The 24,801-nt window shown below is 32.9% G+C and overlaps 1 protein-coding gene across 1 annotated transcript in view; it reads right to left on the minus strand.

Annotated features, from left to right (window-relative positions):
• The window catches only part of LOC127718789 (titin-like), a 319,779-nt gene that overhangs the window by 285,115 nt on the left and 9,863 nt on the right, over window positions 1-24,801 (minus strand). Inside the window, exons 3-15 of the mRNA XM_052224839.1 lie at window positions 20,687-22,316; window positions 19,503-19,565; window positions 18,624-18,738; window positions 18,045-18,135; window positions 17,145-17,252; window positions 15,387-15,500; window positions 14,227-14,404; window positions 9,779-10,005; window positions 7,121-7,243; window positions 5,857-6,048; window positions 2,913-3,027; window positions 2,319-2,560; window positions 1,378-1,500 (exon numbers count right to left, since the gene is read on the minus strand). Of these exons, the coding sequence (XP_052080799.1) occupies window positions 1,378-1,500; window positions 2,319-2,560; window positions 2,913-3,027; window positions 5,857-6,048; window positions 7,121-7,243; window positions 9,779-10,005; window positions 14,227-14,404; window positions 15,387-15,500; window positions 17,145-17,252; window positions 18,045-18,135; window positions 18,624-18,738; window positions 19,503-19,565; window positions 20,687-22,307 (3,312 nt within the window). The 5' untranslated portion in view covers window positions 22,308-22,316. The remainder of the gene's footprint in view (window positions 1-1,377; window positions 1,501-2,318; window positions 2,561-2,912; window positions 3,028-5,856; window positions 6,049-7,120; window positions 7,244-9,778; window positions 10,006-14,226; window positions 14,405-15,386; window positions 15,501-17,144; window positions 17,253-18,044; window positions 18,136-18,623; window positions 18,739-19,502; window positions 19,566-20,686; window positions 22,317-24,801) is intronic.

The following is a 24,801-nucleotide window of genomic DNA, read 5'->3' on the forward strand; positions in this document are numbered from 1 at the left end:
GAAAATTTTAAAGAAAAAAAAGAGAAAAAAAAATCCCCCCCTAAATTTTTTGAACCCCCTTATGATTCATCACCCCCAAACTCAATCCCAGCCTTCCCTTTGAGGTATGGTACCTTGCAGTACAATTTCAGAGAGATCCATACACTTAAACACAAGTTATTGTCTGGAAACTAGAAAAATGCTTGTTTTTAGGCCCCTTTTTGGCCCCAAATTCCTAAACGTTTAGGGCAATTACCCCCAAACTCAAACCCAGCTTTCCCTTTGTGATATGGAACTTTGTAGTACAATTTCATAAAGATCAATACACTTACACACAAGTTATTGTCCTGAAACTAGAAAAATGCTTGTTTTTTGCCCCTTTTTGGCCCCTAATTCCTAATATTTGGAGGCAATTACCCCCAAAATCAATCCCAGCATTCCCTTTGTGGTATGGAACCTTGTGGTACAATGTCAGAGAGATTCATACACTTACACACAAGTTATTGTCATGCAACTAGAAAAATGCTTGTTTTTAGGCCCCTCTTTGGCCCCAAATTCCTAAACGTTTAGGGCAATTACCCCAAAATCAATCCCAGCATTCCCTTTGTGATATGGAACCTTGTGGTACAATGTCAGAGAGATTCATACACCTACACACAAGTTATTGTCATGAAACTAGAAAAATGCTTGTTTTTTGCCCCTTTTTGGCCCCTAATTCCTAAAATTTGGAGGCAATTACCCCCAAAATCAATCCCAGCATTCCCTTTGTGATATGGAACCTTGTGGTACAATGTCAGAGAGATCCATACACTAACACACAAGTTATGCCTGGAAGTTACAAAAATGCTTATTTTTGGCCCCTTTTTGGCCCCCAATTCCTTAACTGTTGGTACCATAACCCCCAAAATCAATCCCCACCTTCCTTTTGTGGTATTGAACCTTATAGTAAAGTTTCAAAGAGATCCATTCATTTAAAATAAAGTTAGAGTGCGAAAACCAATGTGTCTTCGGACGACGACAGCATCATACCAATATACGACCACAAAATTTTTTTGCGGTCGTATAAAAATGCATTCAAATCAACAATTAAATTTTCTATTTTCAGAAGTTTTATAGTCACCAGATTTCTGTAGTAATAATAATCATGATAATTCCTTTGAATGCAACAAAAAGCATCAGAATCTTGTAATAAATATATGCAAGTTTAGTTCCAATTCCAAGTAAGGGAGCATTCTGAAAAGTTCAGTAAAGATGAATTCATTCCTTAATAATAAAATTGTCTACTGATCATAAAACGCAAATATTAATCTTCTATTTTGTTCACATGACCACTCATGTATTTGTGGAAATATTATAATTTTTTGCAAAATAAAGGCCTATTAAAAAATGCTGACAAACCTGAGCAGTTGATTCAAACTTTTTGTGATCATTCTGTAGCTTCTCTGCCTCTTCATGAGTTTTACCCATGTTAGTATGAGTATTAGCCATTACTTGACATAACTCTAAAATCCACATTATAGCCTAAAATATACAATCAATTTATAATTGTCTTGTGTAATAAAAGAGCAAATTTCAGTTTGTTGATTTTTAATTGAAACCAAGGTTGAGTTTAGAAATTGGTTGCATTTTTAGAAGTTGTATATACCTCTAAAATTTAGAAATTATTTGTGTGTGGTAATGTTTTGTACTTGTGTGGTAGCTTTTCTGTGTTTCAGGAGATATTGGTATTTGTGATATAATTGCCTGTTCACATGTACATAGCTAGAGTTTTTGTCATTATTTTATCTGTTAAGCATCATGTTCACATGTACACGTCAACAAAATTTGTCATAGTTTTACCTGTTAAATATCATGCTCACAGCTGTGATATTTGTTATAATTTTACCTGTTCAGCATCATGTTCACATGTACACAGCTGGAGTTTTTGTCATTATTTTACCTGTTCAGCATCATGTTCACATGTACATGTCAACAGAATTTGTCATAGTTTTACCTGTTAAATATCATGTTCACAGCTGTGATATTTGTTATAATTTTACCTGTTCAGCATCATGTTCACATGTACACGTCAACAGAATTTGTCATAGTTTTACCTGTTAAATATTATGTTCACAGCTGTGATATTTGTTATAATTTTATCTGTTCAGCATCATGTTCACATGTACACGTCAACAGAATTTGTCATAGTTTTACCTGTTAAATATTATGTTCACAGCTGTGATATTTGTTATAATTTTATCTGTTCAGCATCATGTTCACATGTACACGTCAACAGAATTTGTCATAGTTTTACCTGTTAAATATTATGTTCACAGCTGTGATATTTGTTATAATTTTACCTGTTCAGCATCATGTTCACATGTACACAGCTGGAGTATTTGTTGTAGTTTGAGTTTTCTAACATCAGCCAGTTCATCACATCGTAACTTTCTTTCTTGTAATTCCTCTAGTGATTGGTTAATGTGTTTGATATGACGTGAGTAGTCTGGTGTAATGTCTTTCCCGGAAGCATTTTTAATTGGTCGAGACATCTCATCCAACAGACTCTGTCCATCACCCAATGTAGACTGTGCTGCTGAATCTACAAAATATAAAATTATTAAACATGGAACAATAAGTTTATATTATCATTGTGGGTATCAGATGGAAACTGCAGACAAAAGGTTATATATACCTAGAAATAAATATCAAACAAAGTGCTTTTCCAGCTGCTGATGATTATAAATTATAAATCATGTACGAATAATGAATTTGTTTCACTTTAAATCTATCAATTTGTAAGAACTATTTATTCTATGAAATCACTTATATAATAAATTTATCTTATTTTGGCCAAAAATTTCTCCTAACATGTGAATGCTCCAGCATCCCACAAGACTAATGTCATCAAGTTGGTTATCTATGTTTTTTAACAGCCATTTCATGTAACTTACTTATAGCATCACATTTGTCCTCCAGAATTTTCAGTTCTTTTTCTACTGATTTCACATCCTCACATTCTGGTTCAGAACATACCAACTCCAACAAATCATCTAATTTCTTAGAAAACTGAAACCACAAATTTTTTAAATTTTACTATGCATTAAAAATGTAAAACGCTGTTGCAACCTTTTGGTTATATCATACTGTACTTCTTGCCTGAATCTGCATGTCAAATATTGCCATAAAAAAACCTTGTTTCTCTTTTCTTTTCTTAATTCAGATGGATACTCTTTATACACCTAAGCACTTCTATTCCTTTGTAGATGTTAAATGTAAAATAAAAGTTACCCTTTTGTTGTGAATTGTTATCCAAATAATTATTCATGTGCAACAGTTGATAAACAGCTTGTAATTTTTTTTTAGTTTGTTTTAATGTTGTGCTGTTTTATCACTGACTAAGGTTATAGGGAGGTTAAGAGCTCACGAACATATTTGACCACACCACATTCTTTATGTGCCTGTCCCAAGCCATGAACCTGTATTGTAATGGTTGTCATTGGATGCTGTTTGCCATAATTGTTTTTTGTTTAATGTTATTAACTCTTTTGAATTGTTTCACAATTTGTTTCCTAAGGCTATTTATGGTTTATTATACCCAATGGGTTTTTTCTCATTGTTGAAGGTCTTAGGGTGACCTGTAAAGGTTTACATTCTTGTCCTTTGGTGTTTGTTGGATAGTTGTCTCATTGGCAATCATACCACATCTCCCTATTCTGTTCTGTTCTCAGGGTAGTAATATAGATAACCTGGACAAGAACCATAATGGTCAACATATCAAGACCCCTTTTGTAGATTACGAACCTCTACAAAAGATTAATTTTCTGTCTCTACCCAAGTTTTCATATATTTCATATGGCAGTTAAAAATTGTTCCCTTTTTATGTACCATTCAATACCTTTTTTTTATTTCATGAACTAACATTTTGAAAATTTCAATAATAAGACAAAGGCACATGTTACACAGTGGTGTTCGTCAAGTAAGGAGACATACAGTTACCTACATTGAGACCTACCAGAACCCAAAAACAAAATATTAAAGAACAAACTGTTAATGTGTTTACTTATTTTCTCTAAGCCGGTCAGTTCAATTCGAATATTTTATCAGGAGCAACTTTAAAACTTGCAAGATGATGAAACAAATATTGATCAATTGATTTTACCAGAAAATAACCTGTTTCACCTCTTTTTTGATTCAATACCTAACAACTTTTAAATAGCTCTTGATAAAATAAAAAAAGAAGAAACCACTTGCACACAAAAATTGATTGCAACATGAATAGGTTATGAAGTAATAATTAATCACAAAAAAGAAGTTCTGGTCAATAGGTAAACAGGTAAAATGCACAATAGCACTTCATAGAAAAGTAAAATAACCAGAGAAAACAGCAGAATCTTTAGTCCAACCAGAGAAAACAGCAGAAACTTTAGTCCAACCAGAGAAAACAGCAGAAACTTTAGTCCAGCCAGAGAAAACAGCAGAAACTTTAGTCCAACCAGAGAAAACAGCAGAAACTTTAGTCCAACCAGAGAAAACAGCAGAAACTTTAGTCCAACCAGAGAAAACAGCAGAAACTTTAGTCCAACCAGAGAAAACAGCAGAAACTTTAGTCCAGCCAGAGAAAACAGCAGAAACTTTAGTCCAGCCAGAGAAAACAGCAGAAACTTTAGTCCAGCCAGAGAAAACAGCAGAAACTTTAGTCTAACCAGAGAAAACAGCAGAAACTTTAGTCCAACCAGAGAAAACAGCAGAAACTTTAGTCCAACCAATCACACATGAAAACAAAGTGGTTAATCCAAGATTCAGATCACATTAGGAACTTAAAGCATTTCAGAATTCAAAGTATTGTTAGGAAGCTTTTTTTCAAAAGATTACAAAAAAAAACATACATGACCAAAGCATACATGACCAAAACAAACACACAACACATAAACTTGTACCTTTCCAAATTCAATCCAAAACTGTCTCTTTTTAAGGACAATATAATTTAGTTTACAATGAAAATCTATCATAAAAATCATGTTTATTAATTTTAGGTTTTGTATATACCTTGTTATATACATTTAAACTTGTCTGTGATGTTCTGTAAGGGTTTTGTTTTTCAAATTGTTCAAATCTCAGTGAATAAATGAACAGTATGTTGATATATGCCAATGTCTATAATACTACTAAAAGTTTATCAGGTTTATTTCCAGCACGGGATTATTCAGTTAAATCTTGACAGTATACTTACTGATTTGTGTTTCTGAAAGATTGTTTTGACAAGTTTTAAAATAATATATATTAATTTCAAAGCATTTGTTGTCAATACAGGTCTGATGTAAACTTCCCTGTTCCAATCTTATTCAAATATATAAACCATAAATTGTGTAACCAAAACCTAAACCAATAGAATCTGTTTAACAAAAACATATACCATCATTAATCATTCTAGGACAAATCACATGCCACAAGATTAAAACTTCTAAATTTAGTTCACAAGAGTGAAGATTGAAATAAAACTTAATACGGCAAGGACAGGGGCTCAATTTATTGAATTCTTCCAAAAACTAAAATTTAATTCTATTTCATCTTTTCATCCTAAGCTCAACTTTTAATTTTATTGAAATATCAGTTTTATAAGTCATGTAAAGAAAACCCATTCTATTACAATATTTATAATTATTGTTATGAAAGAATTGTATTAGGGACAATATTGTATAAACCTATCAAATTCTAAATCTTATTTTTCTAAATATCAACAAGGGAGATAATCAGGGTGAAATACACTGAATACAGGGTCGCTTGTTTGTATCTAGTTTCAACCATTAATTCCCTAACAGAAGCTGTAAACTACTTTTTAGTAGCATGTTTGAAGCAACCAAGTAAACATGATATATCTTATTATTTTGATTATACCTCTTGTGCCAGCCTATGGAATCTAACCGATGTAATTAACAAGTTCCTCCGTCTTTCTAATCGGCTGGCAAAGCTCCTGAACACTGTATCCATGTAATCTCTTGTTGATCTAATGTCTTCTGCTCCTGTTGGATCTTCTGCTATCAATTCATCTGCCTTATGTCGTAGTTCAGCATACTGACCATAAGTGTCCTAATAAAAATATCATATTTTATCATTTATCTTTTATCATATACAAGTGTGATAAATTACAAATTATCACAAATGAATAAAATAAATAAGAAAATGTCAACATATGTATGATAATATATACTTTTTTTGCATTCTTTCAGTTTTTTGTTTCAAAAAGAAACAAAATAAATGGAAAATGTGTCCCCATGAACACAGATGATGCCCCCACTTGCATACGACATTATAAAGGGACATAACTCAAAAACAATACAAGTGACGCTACCCAAATTTGTATTAGATCTGAGTTTTGTGGTAATAAGTATTGTGTATAGGTTTCACAATGTTTGGTTGGGGCAAACTTAAGTTACAGAACGGAAACTAAAAATTTTGCAATTTTTCGATTTATAAAGGGGCATAACTCCATAATGGTTTAAGGGACGCCACCAAAATTCAACTTGATCTGTGTTTTGTGGTTATGAGCATTGTGTATAAGTTTCATAACATTTGGTTGAGGCAACTTAAGTTAGAGAACGGAAACTAAAAATTTTGGAATTTTTCCATTAATAAAGGGGCATTACTCTAGAATGGTTAGAGTGACGCCACCAAAATTCAAACTTGATCTGTATTTTGTGGTAATAAGCATTGTGTATAAGTTTCATAACATTTGGTTTAGGCAAACTCAAGTTAGAGAACGGAAACCAATTTTGGGACGTACGGATGTACGTACGTACGTACAGACGGACAAGGGTAAAACTTAATGCCCCCTCCGCTACGGCTGGGGCATAAAAACTTACTTGTGAGTGTAAGCACTCACTTTGGACTCTGCTCATTAGATGATTCAATTCTTTTTGTTAGCACTTAAACCTTCAATACTTGGACATACATATCCCTCCAACATAGAATTAACTTCTTCATTTAATTTATTTTCATTTTTTTTTCATTCTTATCTTAATGTCGCATTGATTTAGTGCTTTAGAAGTCTTTTCAGATGGAAAGCATCCATTTAATAGACTTTCAAGGTATCATAAGCACTGTGTAATTTTCTTTTTTTGTAAAGTTACCTCTGCTACATAAAATAATCTCCTATACATACTGTGCACTTTATTTCTAGCTCCTCATGTCGTTTCCTTAAAACATCAGCTGTTTCATAAGAATCCCCAATATCTGTCTGAGATGCCAACAATTTTTCTCCTGGTCCTAAAATCCAGCTCAAAACCTATCAAAAATTAACTCATATGATTTTTTCCAATCTACATAGATTTAGAGAGGTTAAAAAACAATGGCAGCCATGCATGATGTTAGCTTCTTTTGTTGACAAATGTACCCTCAATAAGTCTTTTTTGTTTGTGATCATTCCTTTTTTATTGAAAGTCAACATACAGTCTTCAACAATAGACAAGAATTTATATAATTGTTATGATATGTTCATTTAAATCCTCAAATACCAACAACTAATATATCCTGAGCCTACTCAAAACAAAATCTGTCACAACTACAGTACATTCCGGTTATTTGCATAGCCTATTTGTCAGACAAAATTATGAAATAGAGCGGACTATGCTTATATCCGAAATGCCAAATTACGGAGTCAAATAACATCGATAGAACAGATCAGTAAAGGAAATCCCTGGAGAAAGATGAACGTCTATAATCCAATTACAACATATTGAATGCTGATTTATTCTAATAAAAGTTATATGTCTAGTGTCATACATGTTATTTTATTTTGTATTATTTCAATAAAGATTATAAACACATTTTGTTTTAGTTTATTTGCGTACAGACGTTTCCTTTACCAGTTTACCTGGGATTCGAAAATAAATTCGTTCTAAAAATAGATTTGTTTCTATGACCCGTATGTACAATGTACATTGTTACGCTTTGATTAAAATAAACTGTTTAACAAAATTACACAGTTTATAATCATTTTAACAATAGATGTGTACTAAACTGCCTTTGATATACAATATTTACAGCTTGCAGAGTGAAGTAACACTGTTTATTTAACTTCGTTAGTTTCGTATATGCAAAGCAGTAATGGGGCCCTATACGGGTTATTTGCTGGACACGAGTATTGAAAGTGAGAAAATATAATAATTAGAAGTAAATGCTCTTTTCAAAATATATTAAAATTAAATGATTGATGTATAAAATTCTTTAACCATATATAAATGCCCTGTAATATTTAACATAAATGCAGATCACCCCAAGCCCAATTATGAGAGTTCACATTGGATAATGATCGATAATTAGCAGGCGTTATTGTTTTTGAATTTCATCCCAAATGTAATCTATGGACAATGTTTGAAATCCAATCAATTATTTACACCTTTTTAGATAGAATGATCAGTGTTTTTACAACAATTACCTGTTTGACATTTTTATGACCTCGAGGCTTAAAATAGAACATGGGAAACTTTACCTGTGTAGATCTCGAGGTTTATTTTCAAATCAAATTCAATCATATAAACATGAAAGAAACTGTTTTAAAACTTTATTTGAATAACACAAAAGTAAATATGAAATAATAATGAAAATAATGATGCATTCAAGAAAAATATACCCACCAACTTGCCGTTTCCAGTCAAAAATTTCGACAGATTTAACCAAGCATATCTAGATGGCGATAATTTTTTATGCAATAAACCGAAAGGCCACTTGTAGAGCTATGCATATAACCGGACAATTTAACATTAGATGAATGGGAAATGGTTTTGTGCAGGAGAAAACTATGCAATTAACCGAATTATGCTATTCAGCGGTATGCAATTAAGTGGAGTCGACTGTATTTACATCTGTTTCCACTTACTGTGGATTCATTGTTATTCGTTGGATACCAATTTTCGTGGATTTCGTGGGTACAGAGAAACCACAAATTTAAATGTTCAGCGGATAACAAATTTATTGTATGATTATATGCAGATTTTTGAAAAACCAGGAAATCAAATATCCACGAAAATGCAAGTATTCCTCAATCCACGAAAATTGGTACCCATGAAAATAAATGAATCCACAGTAACAGTCATAGAAAAAGGTTTTCATGATTGTATGGATGAGTGGATCATGTTTAACACCCAGTGGCAAATATTACATGCACATCAGAACATGTTGACATGATATAATTGTGAACCCTGGTTTGTACTATACAGACATCCTGAGCCAGATTTTTCATGTGCTAGAAAACAAGGTCCACAGGAAGGCATATCCTATTTGGACACATAATTCTGACCACGAGCCGACCAGTCTTTGCTCTTACACCTAAATGCTGTGTGCTTACTAGTGAAGCATTTGAAAATACAACTTTTCAAGTCTTTGGTTTAACCCAGCCAGTGATCCTTCCTATAACCCTTAACTGACTAACCAAGATGTCAATATCATCTCTATTGATTTGATTTTTTATATTGATGATGAATGTATACACATGACATAACCAGATTTAAAATACAAATCAGTTGAGAATTTTTTTTTAAATTTTGATATAGAATTGATACCTACATTTTAAGAGACAAACCAAGCGAAACTTAAATTATTGATGTGGATATCGCAAATGAAGCAGATAAATACAACATAAACTAACTTTAAACACTTTATCCCTATTGTGACTCTCATCTATGAGCCTAGTTAGGGATAAGGTGACTACATCATGTCTTGGACATACTACAACTGAAGGTGGGCATGCTACCACAGGATTACAGAGGAGGTTTTTTATGATTGTAAAATCATTGATTTTTTTCCCCTTTCAGATACTTACTGCTTTGATGTGTCTCTGTAAATCCTCAAACTTCTGATTAGTGATAACTGATCTATCCTGGTCCTCCAACAGATTCTCCAACTTTTCAATACGATTCTCCATATATTGGATCAGTCTTTTCACTTGTTTCTGTGCCTCTAGGTGGTCTAAGGTACTCACATGTTCCTCCTCACCAGGAGGTATTACAACTTCCTCTTGATGGTGTAATCTGTTTAACAGATCCTTACCTACAAAATTCACATTTAAGAACTTGTGAACAACAAAATGTCAACTCATTGTATATGCAATCACTAAATAATTTTAAGATGTGCGTAATTTGCAAATTCATAAAACTCTATCACTGCAACAGCTAATTCTGCAAAACTAATATTGCATGATTTCAACTGGAAATAAAGCATCAAAAGATTTCTGAATGGTATCTTCAAGGACAATGTTTCTAAACCAAAGAATGAAAAACAAATCGACTTAAGACCTGTACATGTCTTGGTTTTCTTTGGTATTGGGTTGCTGTCTCATAATAGTTCAGAGGATGTCTTGGTTTTCTTTGGTATCGGGTTGCTGTCTCATAATAGTCCAGAGGAAGACATGTCACCTTACCAAGAAGCATTTTTCCAACTCTGAGACGACAAGTCTTTGTGCTTAATCCTAAATGCAAATACCAATGTTCAAGTCTTTGGTTCGACCTGGCCAATCAACAACTTCCCTAATGCTAAAGCAATTGCTTCAAAATATCCTTGATTTAACACTAGTGGTTCCCCTTAAAATGTCCTAATCACAAACTTTTAACATTTAAAATATGCAAAAGTTTCAAAGTGTGTAGTCCATGACTGGGGGGAGGGGGCAAATCATCTCCATGGATATGAGATGTGCTAATGCTAATACTTCATACCAAATACTTACTAAGACTTACCATCCCTGATAACTTATGAAGGGAAATGTAATGTTTCCTGTCATACATATCCTAGTAGACTTACCATCCCTGATAACTTGAGAAGGGACATGTAATATTTCCTGTCATACGTATTTGTTTTAATAGACTTACCATCCCTGATGACTTGTGAAGGGACATGTAATATTTCCTGTCATAGGTATTTGTTTTAATAGACTTACCATCCCTGATAACTTATGAGGGGACATGTAATATTTCTCGTCATACATATCCTAGTAGACTTACCATCCCTGATAACTTGTGAAGGGACATGTAATATTTCCTGTCATACATATTTGTTTTAATAGACTTACCATCCCTGATGACTTGTGAAGGGACATGTAATATTTTCTGTCATACGTATTTGTTTTAATAGACTTACCATCCCTGATAACTTGTGAAGGGACATGTAATATTTCCTGTCATACGTATTTGTTTTAATAGACTTACCATCCCTGATAACTTGTGAAGGGACATGTAATATATCCTGTCATAGGTATTTGTTTAAATAGACTTACCATCCCTGATGACTTGTGAAGGGACATGTAATATTTCCTGTCATACGTATTTGTTTTAATAGACTTACCATCCCTGATAACTTGTGAAGGGACATGTAATATTTCCTGTCATACCTATCCTAGTAGACTTACCATCCCTGATAACTTGTGAAGGGACATGTAATATTTCCTGTCATACGTATCCTAGTAGACTTACCATCCCTGATAACTTGTGAAGGGACATGTAATATTTCCTGTCAAACGTATCCTAGTAGACTTACCATCCCTGATAACTTGTGAAGGGACATGTAATATTTTCTGTCATACATATTTGTTTTAATAGACTTACCATCCCTGATAACTTGTGAAGGGACATGTAATATTTCCTGTCATACGTATTTGTTTTAATAGACTTACCATCCCTGATAACTTGTGAAGGGACATGTAATATTTCCTGTCATACGTATTTGTTTTAATAGACTTACCATCCCTGATAACTTGTGAAGGGACATGTAAAATTTCCTGTCATACATATCCTAGAAGACTTACCATCCCTGATGACTTGTGAAGGGACATGTAATATTTCCTGTCATACGTATCCTAGTAGACTTACCATCCCTGATGTCTTGTGAAGGGACATGTAATATTTCCTGTCATACGTATCCTAGTAGACTTACCATCCCTGATAACTTGTGAAGGGATATGTAATATATCCTGTCATACATATCCTAGTAGACTTACCATCCCTGATAACTTGTGAACGGACATGTAATATTTCCTGTCATACGTATTTGTTTTAATAGACTTACCATCCCTTATAACTTGTGAAGGGACATGTAATGTTTCCTGTCATACATATCCTAGTAGACTTACCATCCCTGATAACTTGTGAAGGGACATGTAATATTTCCTGTCATACGTATTTGTTTTAATAGACTTACCATCCCTGATAACTTGTGAAGGGACATGTAATATTTCCTGTCATACATATCCTAGAAGACTTACCATCCCTGATGACTTGTGAAGGGACATGTAATATTTCCTGTCATACGTATCCTAGTAGACTTACCATCCCTGATGACTTGTGAAGGGACATGTAATATTTCCTGTCATACGTATCCTAGTAGACTTACCATCCCTGATAACTTGTGAAGGGACATGTAATATTTCCTGTCATAGGTATTTGTTTAAATAGACTTACCATCCCTGATGACTTGTGAAGGGACATGTAATATTTCCTGTCATACGTATTTGTTTTAATAGACTTACCATCCCTGATAACTTGTGAAGGGACATGTAATATTTCCTGTCATACGTATCCTAGTAGACTTACCATCCCTGATAACTTGTGAAGGGACATGTAATATTTCCTGTCATACGTATCCTAGTAGACTTACCATCCCTGATAACTTGTGAAGGGACATGTAATATTTCCTGTCAAACGTATCCTAGTAGACTTACCATCCCTGATAACTTGTGAAGGGACATGTAATATTTTCTGTCATACATATTTGTTTTAATAGACTTACCATCCCTGATAACTTGTGAAGGGACATGTAATATTTCCTGTCATACGTATTTGTTTTAATAGACTTACCATCCCTGATAACTTGTGAAGGGACATGTAATATTTCCTGTCATACTTATTTGTTTTAATAGACTTACCATCCCTGATAACTTGTGAAGGGACATGTAAAATTTCCTGTCATACATATCCTAGAAGACTTACCATCCCTGATGACTAGTGAAGAGACATGTAATATTTCCTGTCATACGTATCCTAGTAGACTTACCATCCCTGATGTCTTGTGAAGGGACATGTAATATTTCCTGTCATACGTATCCTAGTAGACTTACCATCCCTGATAACTTGTGAAGGGACATGTAATATATCCTGTCATACATATCCTAGTAGACTTACCATCCCTGATAACTTGTGAACGGACATGTAATATTTCCTGTCATACGTATTTGTTTTAATAGACTTACCATCCCTTATAACTTGTGAAGGGACATGTAATGTTTCCTGTCATACATATCCTAGTAGACTTACCATCCCTGATAACTTGTGAAGGGACATGTAATATTTCCTGTCATACGTATTTGTTTTAATAGACTTACCATCCCTGATAACTTGTGAAGGGACATGTAATATTTCCTGTCATACGTATTTGTTTTAATAGACTTACCATCCCTGATAACTTGTGAAGGGACATGTAATATTTCCTGTCATACATATCCTAGAAGACTTACCATCCCTGATGACTTGTGAAGGGACATGTAATATTTCCTGTCATACGTATCCTAGTAGACTTACCATCCCTGATGACTTGTGAAGGGGCATGTAATATTTCCTGTCATACGTATCCTAGTAGACTTACCATCCCTGATAACTTGTGAAGGGACATGTAATATTTCCTGTCATACATATCCTAGTAGACTTACCATCCCTGATAACTTGTGAACGGACATGTAATATTTCCTGTCATACGTATTTGTTTTAATAGACTTACCATCCCTGATAACTTGTGAAGGGACATGTAATGTTTCCTGTCATACATATCCTAGTAGACTTACCATCCCTGATAACTTGTGAAGGGACATGTAATATTTCCTGTCATATGTATATAGAATAACCATACATTGTCTCCAAATATAAATTTTATTTGTGCAAGGCTTAGAAACAGGTAGAAAGCGAGGCTTTGACAAGCAGTTCTAACCTGCTTTGAGGCGAGTACAAATAAAATTTATATTTTGAGACAATTTATGGTTATTCTTTGTATACTGCAACTCCTACAACTGTTCCCTAATGAAATATTTTAGAATTTGGAGCAAACGACTTAAAAAATTCCGCGAACCTGTACTTTTAATGACATCTTAAATAAAACTCTACGGAAACGCATTATTAACGTCATAAACAAGGCGATATATGGTCAGTGACTGTATATCACAAATGATTATACGGTCAATGCAATTTGACTGCGCAAATAGAACAGCTGCAGTATATATCATAAAAGACTTACCATCCCTGATAACTTGAGAAGGAACATGTAATATTTCTTGTTGTAAATGTTTGTGTTGTCTAGCTGACTCTAAAGGACTTGACGGTTCTCGTCTGCTCAGTGTTTGATGTATCTGATATTCTACATTGTCTAAGTGGTTAGATGCTGCTCTTGTTTCTCTGATAAACTTCTCCAGGTCCTACAAAGTCAATTTAAATCAAAATCAATGTTTTACATCAATTAAAATATTTGTTTTGTGAGTTCTCAAACAGTATTTTACTGCCCACAATCACACAGACCACTCTATCTGATAGTACAAAATACTTTCTTGTAATCATAGTGTGTAATCTGCATGTTTATTTCTAAGTTTTTCAAGAAACAATTCATTTAATATCTAAATATTTGTCATCAGAAATTCTACCCCAAACAATTTCATTTTTTATTTCTTTCTTGCAGCAATTATAATAAAATTAGCTTTTCTTAATATAACTATATTGATACAAAAATTGCATCATGTACTGTTAAAAATATATTTTTGGGTCTTTTGTTTTGAAGTAAACTTTGAATTTCCTTTTGAAATGAATCCTAAAATCAATTGTTACTAAATTAAATAGGATTGACAAAATGTACTCTGAACTTTTGCTCACTATAATTATATACCTTGGGTTTAAAGAGGGTCGTAATGGGGGTACCTTCGTGACAAATAACGGTAAAAAAATCTTACCAAATGACGTTAACGGTAAGTTTTAGTGTATGACGATAAAATGTGCATTTTTTATGACATTAAAAAAATCAACTGATTTTGACGAATCACGTTAAATTCTTTCCAAAAATAACGGTTAGGGATGATTATTTTAGACATCTGACGAATCACGATAAGAATATTTTGACGAATCAAGATAAAATTTTAACCAATTTGACGCTAACGGAAGCTTAAAATGACCGTTTGACACCTGACGGTAAAGGGCATTCCTATCCTCTTAATAGATATGAGTTTTAGCCAAACAGGAAGTCAAATACTTAAGAAACTGAAAGCATGTCACGATACGGCAATTAACCAGAGGAAGTTAGGTGCCACATATGTACAAAATCTAGTTGTTAAGAAAATGCACCAGAAATGTGTTACAGACAAACAGAGATAAACCGGTATACATCCTCCAAAGGTTAAATAATATACTAACTAGTCTATTTCTCAACCAAATATCATGACGATAGGACAGGGTGCCATCAAACATAGCTGTCAACTGGTTCCTGTCAACAAATGTATACAGACGATTCACAGAAACAAACTGAGGCTGAAACAGAAAGTAAACTTATTACCTATAATGTTTTTGTTATAAGTTTTAAGCTACAATGGAAATTACCGTCTTTAGGTGTGTATAGTACACAGGTTTTTTACCCTGGGAATGATTTCTGAAAAGGGTGGTGCATATTATGTATGGCTACACTGTTCTTGACACTTTTTTCAGGCTGAATTCCGATCAAGAAACCAGGTGGTCTGGAGGAAAATATTTTCGTAGCATAAACTTGATTGTTGTTATGTTTTACATGTATATTTGTACCCTTTTGTATCTGATTTGTAATGTTATATGCAAATAAAAATCATTTAAATGCTTTAGAAGTTGTTTTTTTTGCGTTTTCTTGTGTTCTCCGCTGCCACCTGGAAGTTGCATTTGATCATGTCCAAATTAGAGATGAAGGATTCTGTCAATGGCCAAATTAGTGTAGGTGTTTCAAGTTTATTACTTACTTTGTATATGTGTTCTAACATGGAATACAGAAGGTAAATGTATGAAAATTGAATGAAACACGAGCCACTGCCATTGTTTTTTACTTTTGTAGTATCAGGTGATCACGTGTCATGTGACTTTTTAACGGTTGTGAAGTTGAATAAAGTGATGATTTTAAACATGTCTTTTTTCTTTGTAACATTTATTAAAAAACCTTCATACAATTCATATATGCAGACATGTCAATGCCATCTTGTAAACTGTACTGATTTGATTAAAGAACAAAATTTATCTGTCAATTGATTTGTTTTGACGACGATTAGACTTCCTTATTGATATTTAATAAGAGTGTGATAATCCGGATTAAACGATTCAATGAGTACCAAAAAACAATAAATAAAATGAGCAGAGATTAAAATTTATTTCAGCACTAATTTATCAACATAAATATTACAATTTATTTATTTATTGTCTATTTAGGAATATTCATAATGATTACCTATTCCATACAACATTCACCGACTACGAATTGCATTTAAACAACCTCCCGATTTAACACTTCCTGTTGTTCTCAATCAAACACATCCGTGGAAACAATAAAGAATCAAACATCGTTTGCTAAATTATTTATTCTGTAACAATGTTTTCATTACCATGTAATCAATCAGGACTGGAGTTCAATTTGTCTCCAAAAAAGAAATCATTTTCAATGGACACATTATACAGAGTTTCAAGTTGGGATTTTTCCAGAAAGTCCCTGAACGTAAAGCATAAGAAGAAACTTTTTTTCTCGTTTCAAGGGTGAAAAAGGGGGTGCATGAGTGCATTTTATACCCACCAAAAGATGGTAGCTATTTTCCTTAAATGTAACATTAAAATCCAAGTACTTCATCTCTTTCAATGTTTCTTGTAATGCATTGTACTTGAAATGACAATTCAATAATAAAGCAATCTCTAGGCACTGTAATTTCAAATGCTAAACACATCTGTTCTTTTTTTTTTTAATGAAGTGCTTTTAAATTTGTGATTACCTTTTTAACAGCTTCCTATATCATATATATATATATATAGTACATCTTTGTGTTAATAATTGCTTGACCAGATACTTCCATACAATACAATTTACTTTTGGCAAATCAGCAGCAATTTTGATTATCAAATTAAAATTTTAAACCAAATTTGAAAGGACTGATAATCAAAGGTGTTTACCTCTATATTTGGTCTGTCCCTTCTAAAACTATTACTACTTGGACGTCTTTCAGCATGACTGTCAGGTTTCACAACCAGTACTTGTTTAAGTAAGTCACCTAATGATTCCTGGAGAGAGAAAAAAAACATGCTAAAAATTATGGACAGAATCACACAACAAAATTTAAGTTTTTAATTGCAACACAGAAATAAAAATGATTTTGAATTGCTATCATTTCTATCTTTAATTCATATAGACCATTTTAAGGCAAGTCTGTAAAACATAACAATCCTACGAGTGTAGTTACATGTACTCCTGATGTACTGTAAGCTAGCTACTAGTCACCAATAAATATTGCAGATCTTTTGACTGAAAATTTCATTAATCTCTTTTCAACTTAAGGACACACATTTGTTCCTTAAACAAGAAATAGGGTGAGGGAAGGATTTTAGAACATGTCAAATGGTTGATTTCACAAAAATACTTACGACTAAGATTGATCGTAAGTCATGAACAATTCAGTATACTTACGATCAATCTTAGTCGTAAGATTTTTTGTGAAACTGACTCCTGGCTTGCTACAAAATATCCAGAAGATATGGTTGATAGTTGATGAAAACTTAACATAAATATATTTAACATGTAAGAAGTACAAGTATTCAGTAAACAGACAGCTGATGAGCAAGAGATCTGAAAATGTATTACACAGTTTATCTAACTTAAATAAAGCTCGATACCAAATATCCAGAATATGAAGAAGTTGTGATTTTGTAGTCTCAGACAGAGTTCACTGAAAAAGTTTGGTTAAATGATACTCTGAAATAAGTATCTGAAAGCAATCAAAGATTGGATGTTGTCCTGAAAAAGCAGAGATATAAAAATTGACATAATACTTCAAGGTCTTAAATGAAGTACACTACCTTTAAACATCCTAATACTGTTACCAGATTGGACCAGGAACCATCTCTACTATCAATTACAACAGTTATTCCCCTTCTCTTTGATTCTTCACTGAAACAGATGGCAAATTTGCTAGATTTATATTTTAGAAATTTTAGTACAACAGTACTGAAAATTTAGAAATTAATGTGTGCATTTATATAATATTAATCACTGATTCCTGGTAAAAATATGAGATGTAATTAATGGGAATGCAAATTTTGTGAAGGAAAATCACTGCGGAAATTATGAATGCAAGTTTTTATTATTACTGATACTGTTGCATTTTTCGCATTGACAGTACCAAAAATATCGCAATAATTTTGGAATTTATAGTATTTAATATATACTAATTCGATGTTTTAACCATGCACACCAAATAATGGTAAGTAAAAACATTGTTTATATGTTAACTGTTATTATAACAAATTTTATAGTTATGTGAAAACCAAAAATTAGTAGATATTCATGATCAGTTTAGTGTATAATTCTTGTCTCTGTGATGTGTACAATATATCTTTTTCTATTCATATATATGCCTTCTTCCAGTAGAAACTAACCTTGGTATCTGTGACAGATAGTTCATGCATGTGGTGATATCTTCTGAATTAAAGTTTGGCTGTTGTCTGTGGGGTGGGAAAGTTACAACTGGGCCTCCTTGTCTATCTCTACCACCTGCAAATAAAAAAGTTATGGGAACATGCAACTGATAAGTTTAAATTTCTTTACCTATCTATGTTATACACATATTAGATTAGTTCTTTTGTAAGTGGACTGTGTGATATGATATATTTGCCATTTTGTGAATAATGTTCAAATTTAATATCTAAAGTTTGAAGTTATTCACTGGTAACCTCATTTGTTATGATATTACATGTACTTTTTCATCTATTACAAAAATCTTCCTACATGCAGTTAACTTTTATATGTGTTTTATATATGGAACAAAGAACTGTCTAGGAGAATTCAATGCATGGAAAATGCTTAAATATATTAAGCTCTAGGTAAATGTTTTCATAAATAGTATTATGATCTTTATTTATTTTTGTATAGGTATTTTTTTAACAAATCCTTTGTAAATGTTTGAACAAAATTTCCTACACAGAATATGCTAGTCCTTTTGAAAGCATTCAATATTATAATTTACCACTGCTTTCATTATTGTAAATGTATTTAATATCTTTTTTACATTAAGAATATCCTGGTCAACATTTTAGTTTCAGGTTCTCTTTGCCATCTTTGATCCCCAATAACAGCATGATCAGTCCAGATTTTTCACACAATAACTAACTTTTGATGCAGGATTGCAATTTATTTGTGAGATTTTATCTTATGATATCAGCTGTATATACAAAGTTGTGCTCTCTAGTTCATTTGAAACTTAGTTAATACAGGTATATGTAAAATTTAGGAAATGTAACAACTGAATGTTTACAAACCTGTAAGATAGACTATTTCTTTTTCAAGTAAGTCAATTATATGTGATGCTTCCATTGCCCTGGCTGCAATAAACAATAATTATAAATTACACATGTAGATAGAGAAAAAAATGTTAACATCTTTTATTCAATTGCTTTCATATTGACAACACTGTACAAATTTTTAAATAATAAGATTTTTTTTAAGAAGGGTAATTTTTTCAAAATTATTCATAACATTCCAGCATGTACTTGAGTGCTAACTTCAATAAAGTAAACATTGATATTTCAGTCCTATTTAAAAGGAGTAAAAAGTTAGTACTGCCAACAGATGCTCCCCTAACACCACATTTATTCACAGAAAAGGAAAATAAAGTGGCTGGCATGTATTTAAAGGGTGCAATTGAAATAGTATGCTTGGCCAGATAAAGAAAATATTTACTTTTTTGGTGATTTGTTTTTTATGTCTTTGATGTGTGCTGATCAATTAAGTTAATATCTGGTAAACTTATGTAAACGATTGACATATTTAATTGAATACATACATAACAATGTTGTAAGTTTCCAGAATTCAAAAACATTCTATTGAAAACTACCCATTATGTTGGAAATTTTATTAAAGAAATACCATTGTATTTTTCTTCTATAATTAGAAACAATGACCTTGACTTTGACCTTTTGACCCCAAAATCAATATGCTTCTTCCTGTTAATCATATCTTTTATCTACATGAGTTTCATTCTAATTAAGCAAGGGAGTCTGCTTACCATCAATGTTCATTTTTTTTTCTTTTTTTAGTCATGGTGACCTTAACCAAAATCAAAAGGCTTCTTTCCTGCCCACAAATCTTTTATCTGTACAAGTTTCATTCCAATCAAGCAAGGGATACTCAAGTTATCCCGAAATCCTCAGACACATGGACAGATAAACACATGGACAAAGCAATTACTCTATGCTACCAAAAAATATTTTCTGAGAGCATAAAAATAGATGACATTCATTGATTACACATGAGTAACATCTACATTCTGTCTGGTTGATATTTTCAAAATGTTATGAGACAAAAAGAAGATGGATGAGGGAAGTAAAATGATCGCAATAGCTCAACTTCAAGGCAGGGGAATAAACAAAATTTTTATATTGATTTGCAGCTATTTTGTGTGCTATAGGTACATCTTATACTTTTTATTTGTATTTTCACTTACCATCAGGAATTGGATGTGAATTAGAAAGACTGCTAGCTCTGGAATGTTGGCTATATCCACTCTGCTGTGTTCGTGCCACTGATCTTTCACTTTCATTACGTGATAACTTTGGTGTCATTCTAGGATCACCTGAGCGGTGATGAGATACTTGACTTTGAGATCTTGCAATTTGAGAAATGTTTTTGTTTTGGTCCTCATTCATTGACTGTTGAAGATAACTTTGTTCACGACGCATTGTATCACTATTCTCCTGATCACCATATCTCTCTTGATCTCTGGAATGTTGTCGTTTGTGAATCTGATATGGAGGCGGAGGCCCACTATCTTGTCGTGTGTAAACAGGCCTGTTACTTATAGAAGTTTGACTTCCATGAATTTGAGACTGATGAGCTTTTCCTGACTGTTGGTAGTCCCGACTCAATGTGCTTGCTGCTGAAGGGAGTTCATGTAAATGAGGTGGTTGCTGATGATGTGATTGACGAAGCAATGTACTTGTGGCTGAAGGAGCTTCATTTTGTTGTGCTCCCTGCTGATAATGAGGTTGACGACTTAATGTGCTTGTAGCAGATGATGGCTGGTGACCATCATGGTGATATACATGATAAGGTGGTTGGGACTGAGGGGAAACTAGTGATCTTTGACTTTCATGTCTTGAAACATTTGATTGTTTAGGAATGTCACTTCTCTGTCCAACTGATCTTTGACTGGGGTGTCTTGACATATATGGTGACTCTGCTGGACCCCCCTGATGTCTAGACATATAAGGTGAAGGTGGAATATCTTGCTGTGACCTTGAACCTTGACCCTGTGCATCATGAGGTGATGGTGGCTGTCGAGATGGTGGATCTCTCTGCAAGGTAGTGGCTGATATTATCTGTTGATTTGACACATTTGGGAAATTTCCTTGTTGTCTTTGAGACACTGGAGACATCTGGCTTTGGGAACGTCTAGCAGACAATGGTTCCTGTCGTCTAGACATATATGGAGATTCTGTTGGCAAATGGGAATGAGATGCATGAGAAGACTGGTGATGCTGTTGATCTGGATAATTCAATGATCTCTGACTTTCATGACGTGAGACACTGGGATTGTGACTTTCTCTTGACATGTCTTGTCCTGCTTGTTCCCTTGAATCTGGATAATTCATAGAACGTTGACTTGCATGTCTTGTTACTCTAGGATCATACCTATCACGAACTCCATCAGGTACATTTTGATCTGATGATCTTGATTCGTAAGACAGGTTCTGTCTTGGATCACTTGAAAGACTGTACTGTGGATACGACTGATGTGTGGAATGGTCACCAGCAGCATGTCTAGGAAAAGATTCATTGTGAAATGAACTTTGTTCAGGATGTCTTTGATTTCTTTCCATAGCAAGATTATCCACTTTGCCCAAATAACTACTGTTTGATGCATTTCTGTCATCACGATGTAATTGGTCATGTGATCGCCTGTCATCTTCTCCTCGGCGTGATACATATGGTGAAGGCTGACCTCCTGCCCTTTGTCTCCCTAATGAATACTGTTGTTGATATTGTTGGTCATGGCTTTGTGGTTGAGATAGTGAATGTTGACTCGTTTGACGAGACAAGTTCTGAACACTTCCCTGGTACTGCATTCTTTATTTCTAAAATAAAAGAAACAGATGTAAAAGCAATTTTTTGTTTCATGTCATTCCTATCCTAATGGAAAATAGCATATGTGGTACAAATTTATAGTTTTTATCAAATATTATTCAAAACAAAACCTCAACAAGTACAGTAAAGACAGTGATTCACTACAACTGGTGTTGAGTGAATTATTGAGATAGCTGGTGAGTGGTGATGTGAAGCGATTGAATTCTTAAAAATAAATATCAAATACACAGAGAAATATTCTTGATTTAATGAAAATCTCCTTCTTTTACTGAGAAAAAAAAACACCAAGAAGACATTTTTTACTGTATCACTTTGTGATTAATTGTTGTTTGCTTAATGTCCAGTGCAGAATATTTCATGCAGGTCAAAGTCCAGTGTCATCTTGTGTGTATTGTACATCATCTATATATACAAATGGAATGTAAAGGCACTGAAAAAATAGAATATCAATGGGTTTGCCCCCAGGTGACGGACTTAACAGAATAATTGTCTTATGATTCTGCAAATTTTTTAACTAGAGCGCCTCCTGTGTCGCTCACTTAGGTCTATGTGCATCTCCAACAATGGACCCTTTCCAACATTGTGGACTAGAATAAACGTGAAGACAAACATCCCTTTTTTGTTGATAATTTTTTCAAAACAAAATTTATTTTAATGTAACAAACCCTTATTCTAGAAAGGAAATATGTGTGTACCAGTAAATGTTTGTCTTTTTATATAAAATCATCAGATTTGCTACTATTTATGTAGATAATGGACAATAACTCTTCCTCATACACTGTAAATAATTTTACCTGGCTGCTCAGGTGACAATATTTATGATTTATCATAAATTAAGATTTATCAATATTTAATCTGTCATTTTATGACCTGATCACAGGTGATACCATCGTCAATAGTGCATTACGTCTATCACAATACAGTATTAGTTTGCTATGAGGGGGGTTTAATCTTAATGGACAAAAATTTCCCATCGCCAACCTGAATATTTTCCACATATAAATGCGATGAATACTTCAAACACTTAAAACAGGCCACTCAATACAATGTGTAAAATATAGTTTTGTATGATAGAGCAATGAAAAGACGAGACTACAAAAAACAATTGTGAGTGACTAGCAAGATAAGTTAACAGTCTATATCAGGATAGGAACTTTTTATTTAGATCTTTAGTTGAAAGTTTATCCCTTACTGAACTGTTCTTCTCCTAACTTACGTGTTGTACTGCAATGTTGTACATATATAAAATTAAAATTCTCCTAACCTGTGAACTTCTATGAGTGTTTCTAAGATAAAACACTTTTGGTCATTAAAACTTTGAGAGGATTAGTTGGGATAAGGAACATAGAGATATGTATGACTATAAAGTCCTGTTCAAACTGTATGATGCATTCTAATAAAGATGTGACATTGGAACTTTTTTCTGACCTATTTCTTTTGACAAAAAAAACTGTAAAAAAATGCCAATGTATTATGATATTTTATCATTACAATGTACATGTATTAGACATATTTCATCTGAAAATTTGGTGCCCTTGATGAAAATTTACAATTTAATCGTTTGTTTTATCTTTGAAGGCACAAACATTTTACATTTTATATTTGAATATATGTTTATCTACATTTATGACAAACAGACATTTAAAGCCAAATGCTGTGATTCAGCTTAGGGCTTTAATAAATAATGCTGCTGGGTTGATCAGGCCATACAGTGACAATTACTCTATATATGTCAATGAAGACCAAACAGTGACATTAAAATGCTTGCTTTTGTAAACTAATGCTGCTAGGTTGCTGTCTCAGTGACATTAACTCCACAGATGTTAAAGAAGGTCATACAGTGACATTAAAATGTTGTACTTCAAAAATACACATTTAAATATAATTGCATTGATAACCAAGCACATACACAATGCAAGCTACTGAAATATATATTTATATGGCTGTATCCTTACCTTTAATTTAAAGTTTTAAATCTATAACTGACATCGGAATCTTTCACACAAAATTTAAAATAATTCACAAATAATGTACTTGTATGCCAGCCTATATGAAATAAAACTTTAAAAAGTAAAATACTCATTAATGCATTTGCATTGTAAAGTTGATGTTTTATACCTTAGTATGATAAGATACTAACATGTATTTGCATAATTTGTATTATGTAATCATGTAATGTCTCTTTTTATTCAAAGGAATGTTAGAAGTGTTCTTACATAGAGCATGTTTTTCTTTAATTATCAGAGTTTCAACTTCATGAATATTCATTGAATTAATTTCTTTCTGATAATAATACTAATATATATAATGAAAGGTAATCCTTCTCCCCAGCATGGTGTTAATAATAAGCTATTGATATATATTTATATACATGATCTATGTATTCAGGATACAGTGATCATTTTTTTTACATTATAAGTTTCAATCTTCAAGTGGTTCGTTTACATACAAGATGACCGAATATTCAGACAGAGA

The sequence above is a fragment of the Mytilus californianus genome, unplaced genomic scaffold, assembly GCF_021869535.1.
Source record: "Mytilus californianus isolate M0D057914Y unplaced genomic scaffold, xbMytCali1.0.p SCAF_10, whole genome shotgun sequence".
In the NCBI taxonomy this organism is placed as follows: domain Eukaryota; kingdom Metazoa; phylum Mollusca; class Bivalvia; order Mytilida; family Mytilidae; genus Mytilus; species Mytilus californianus.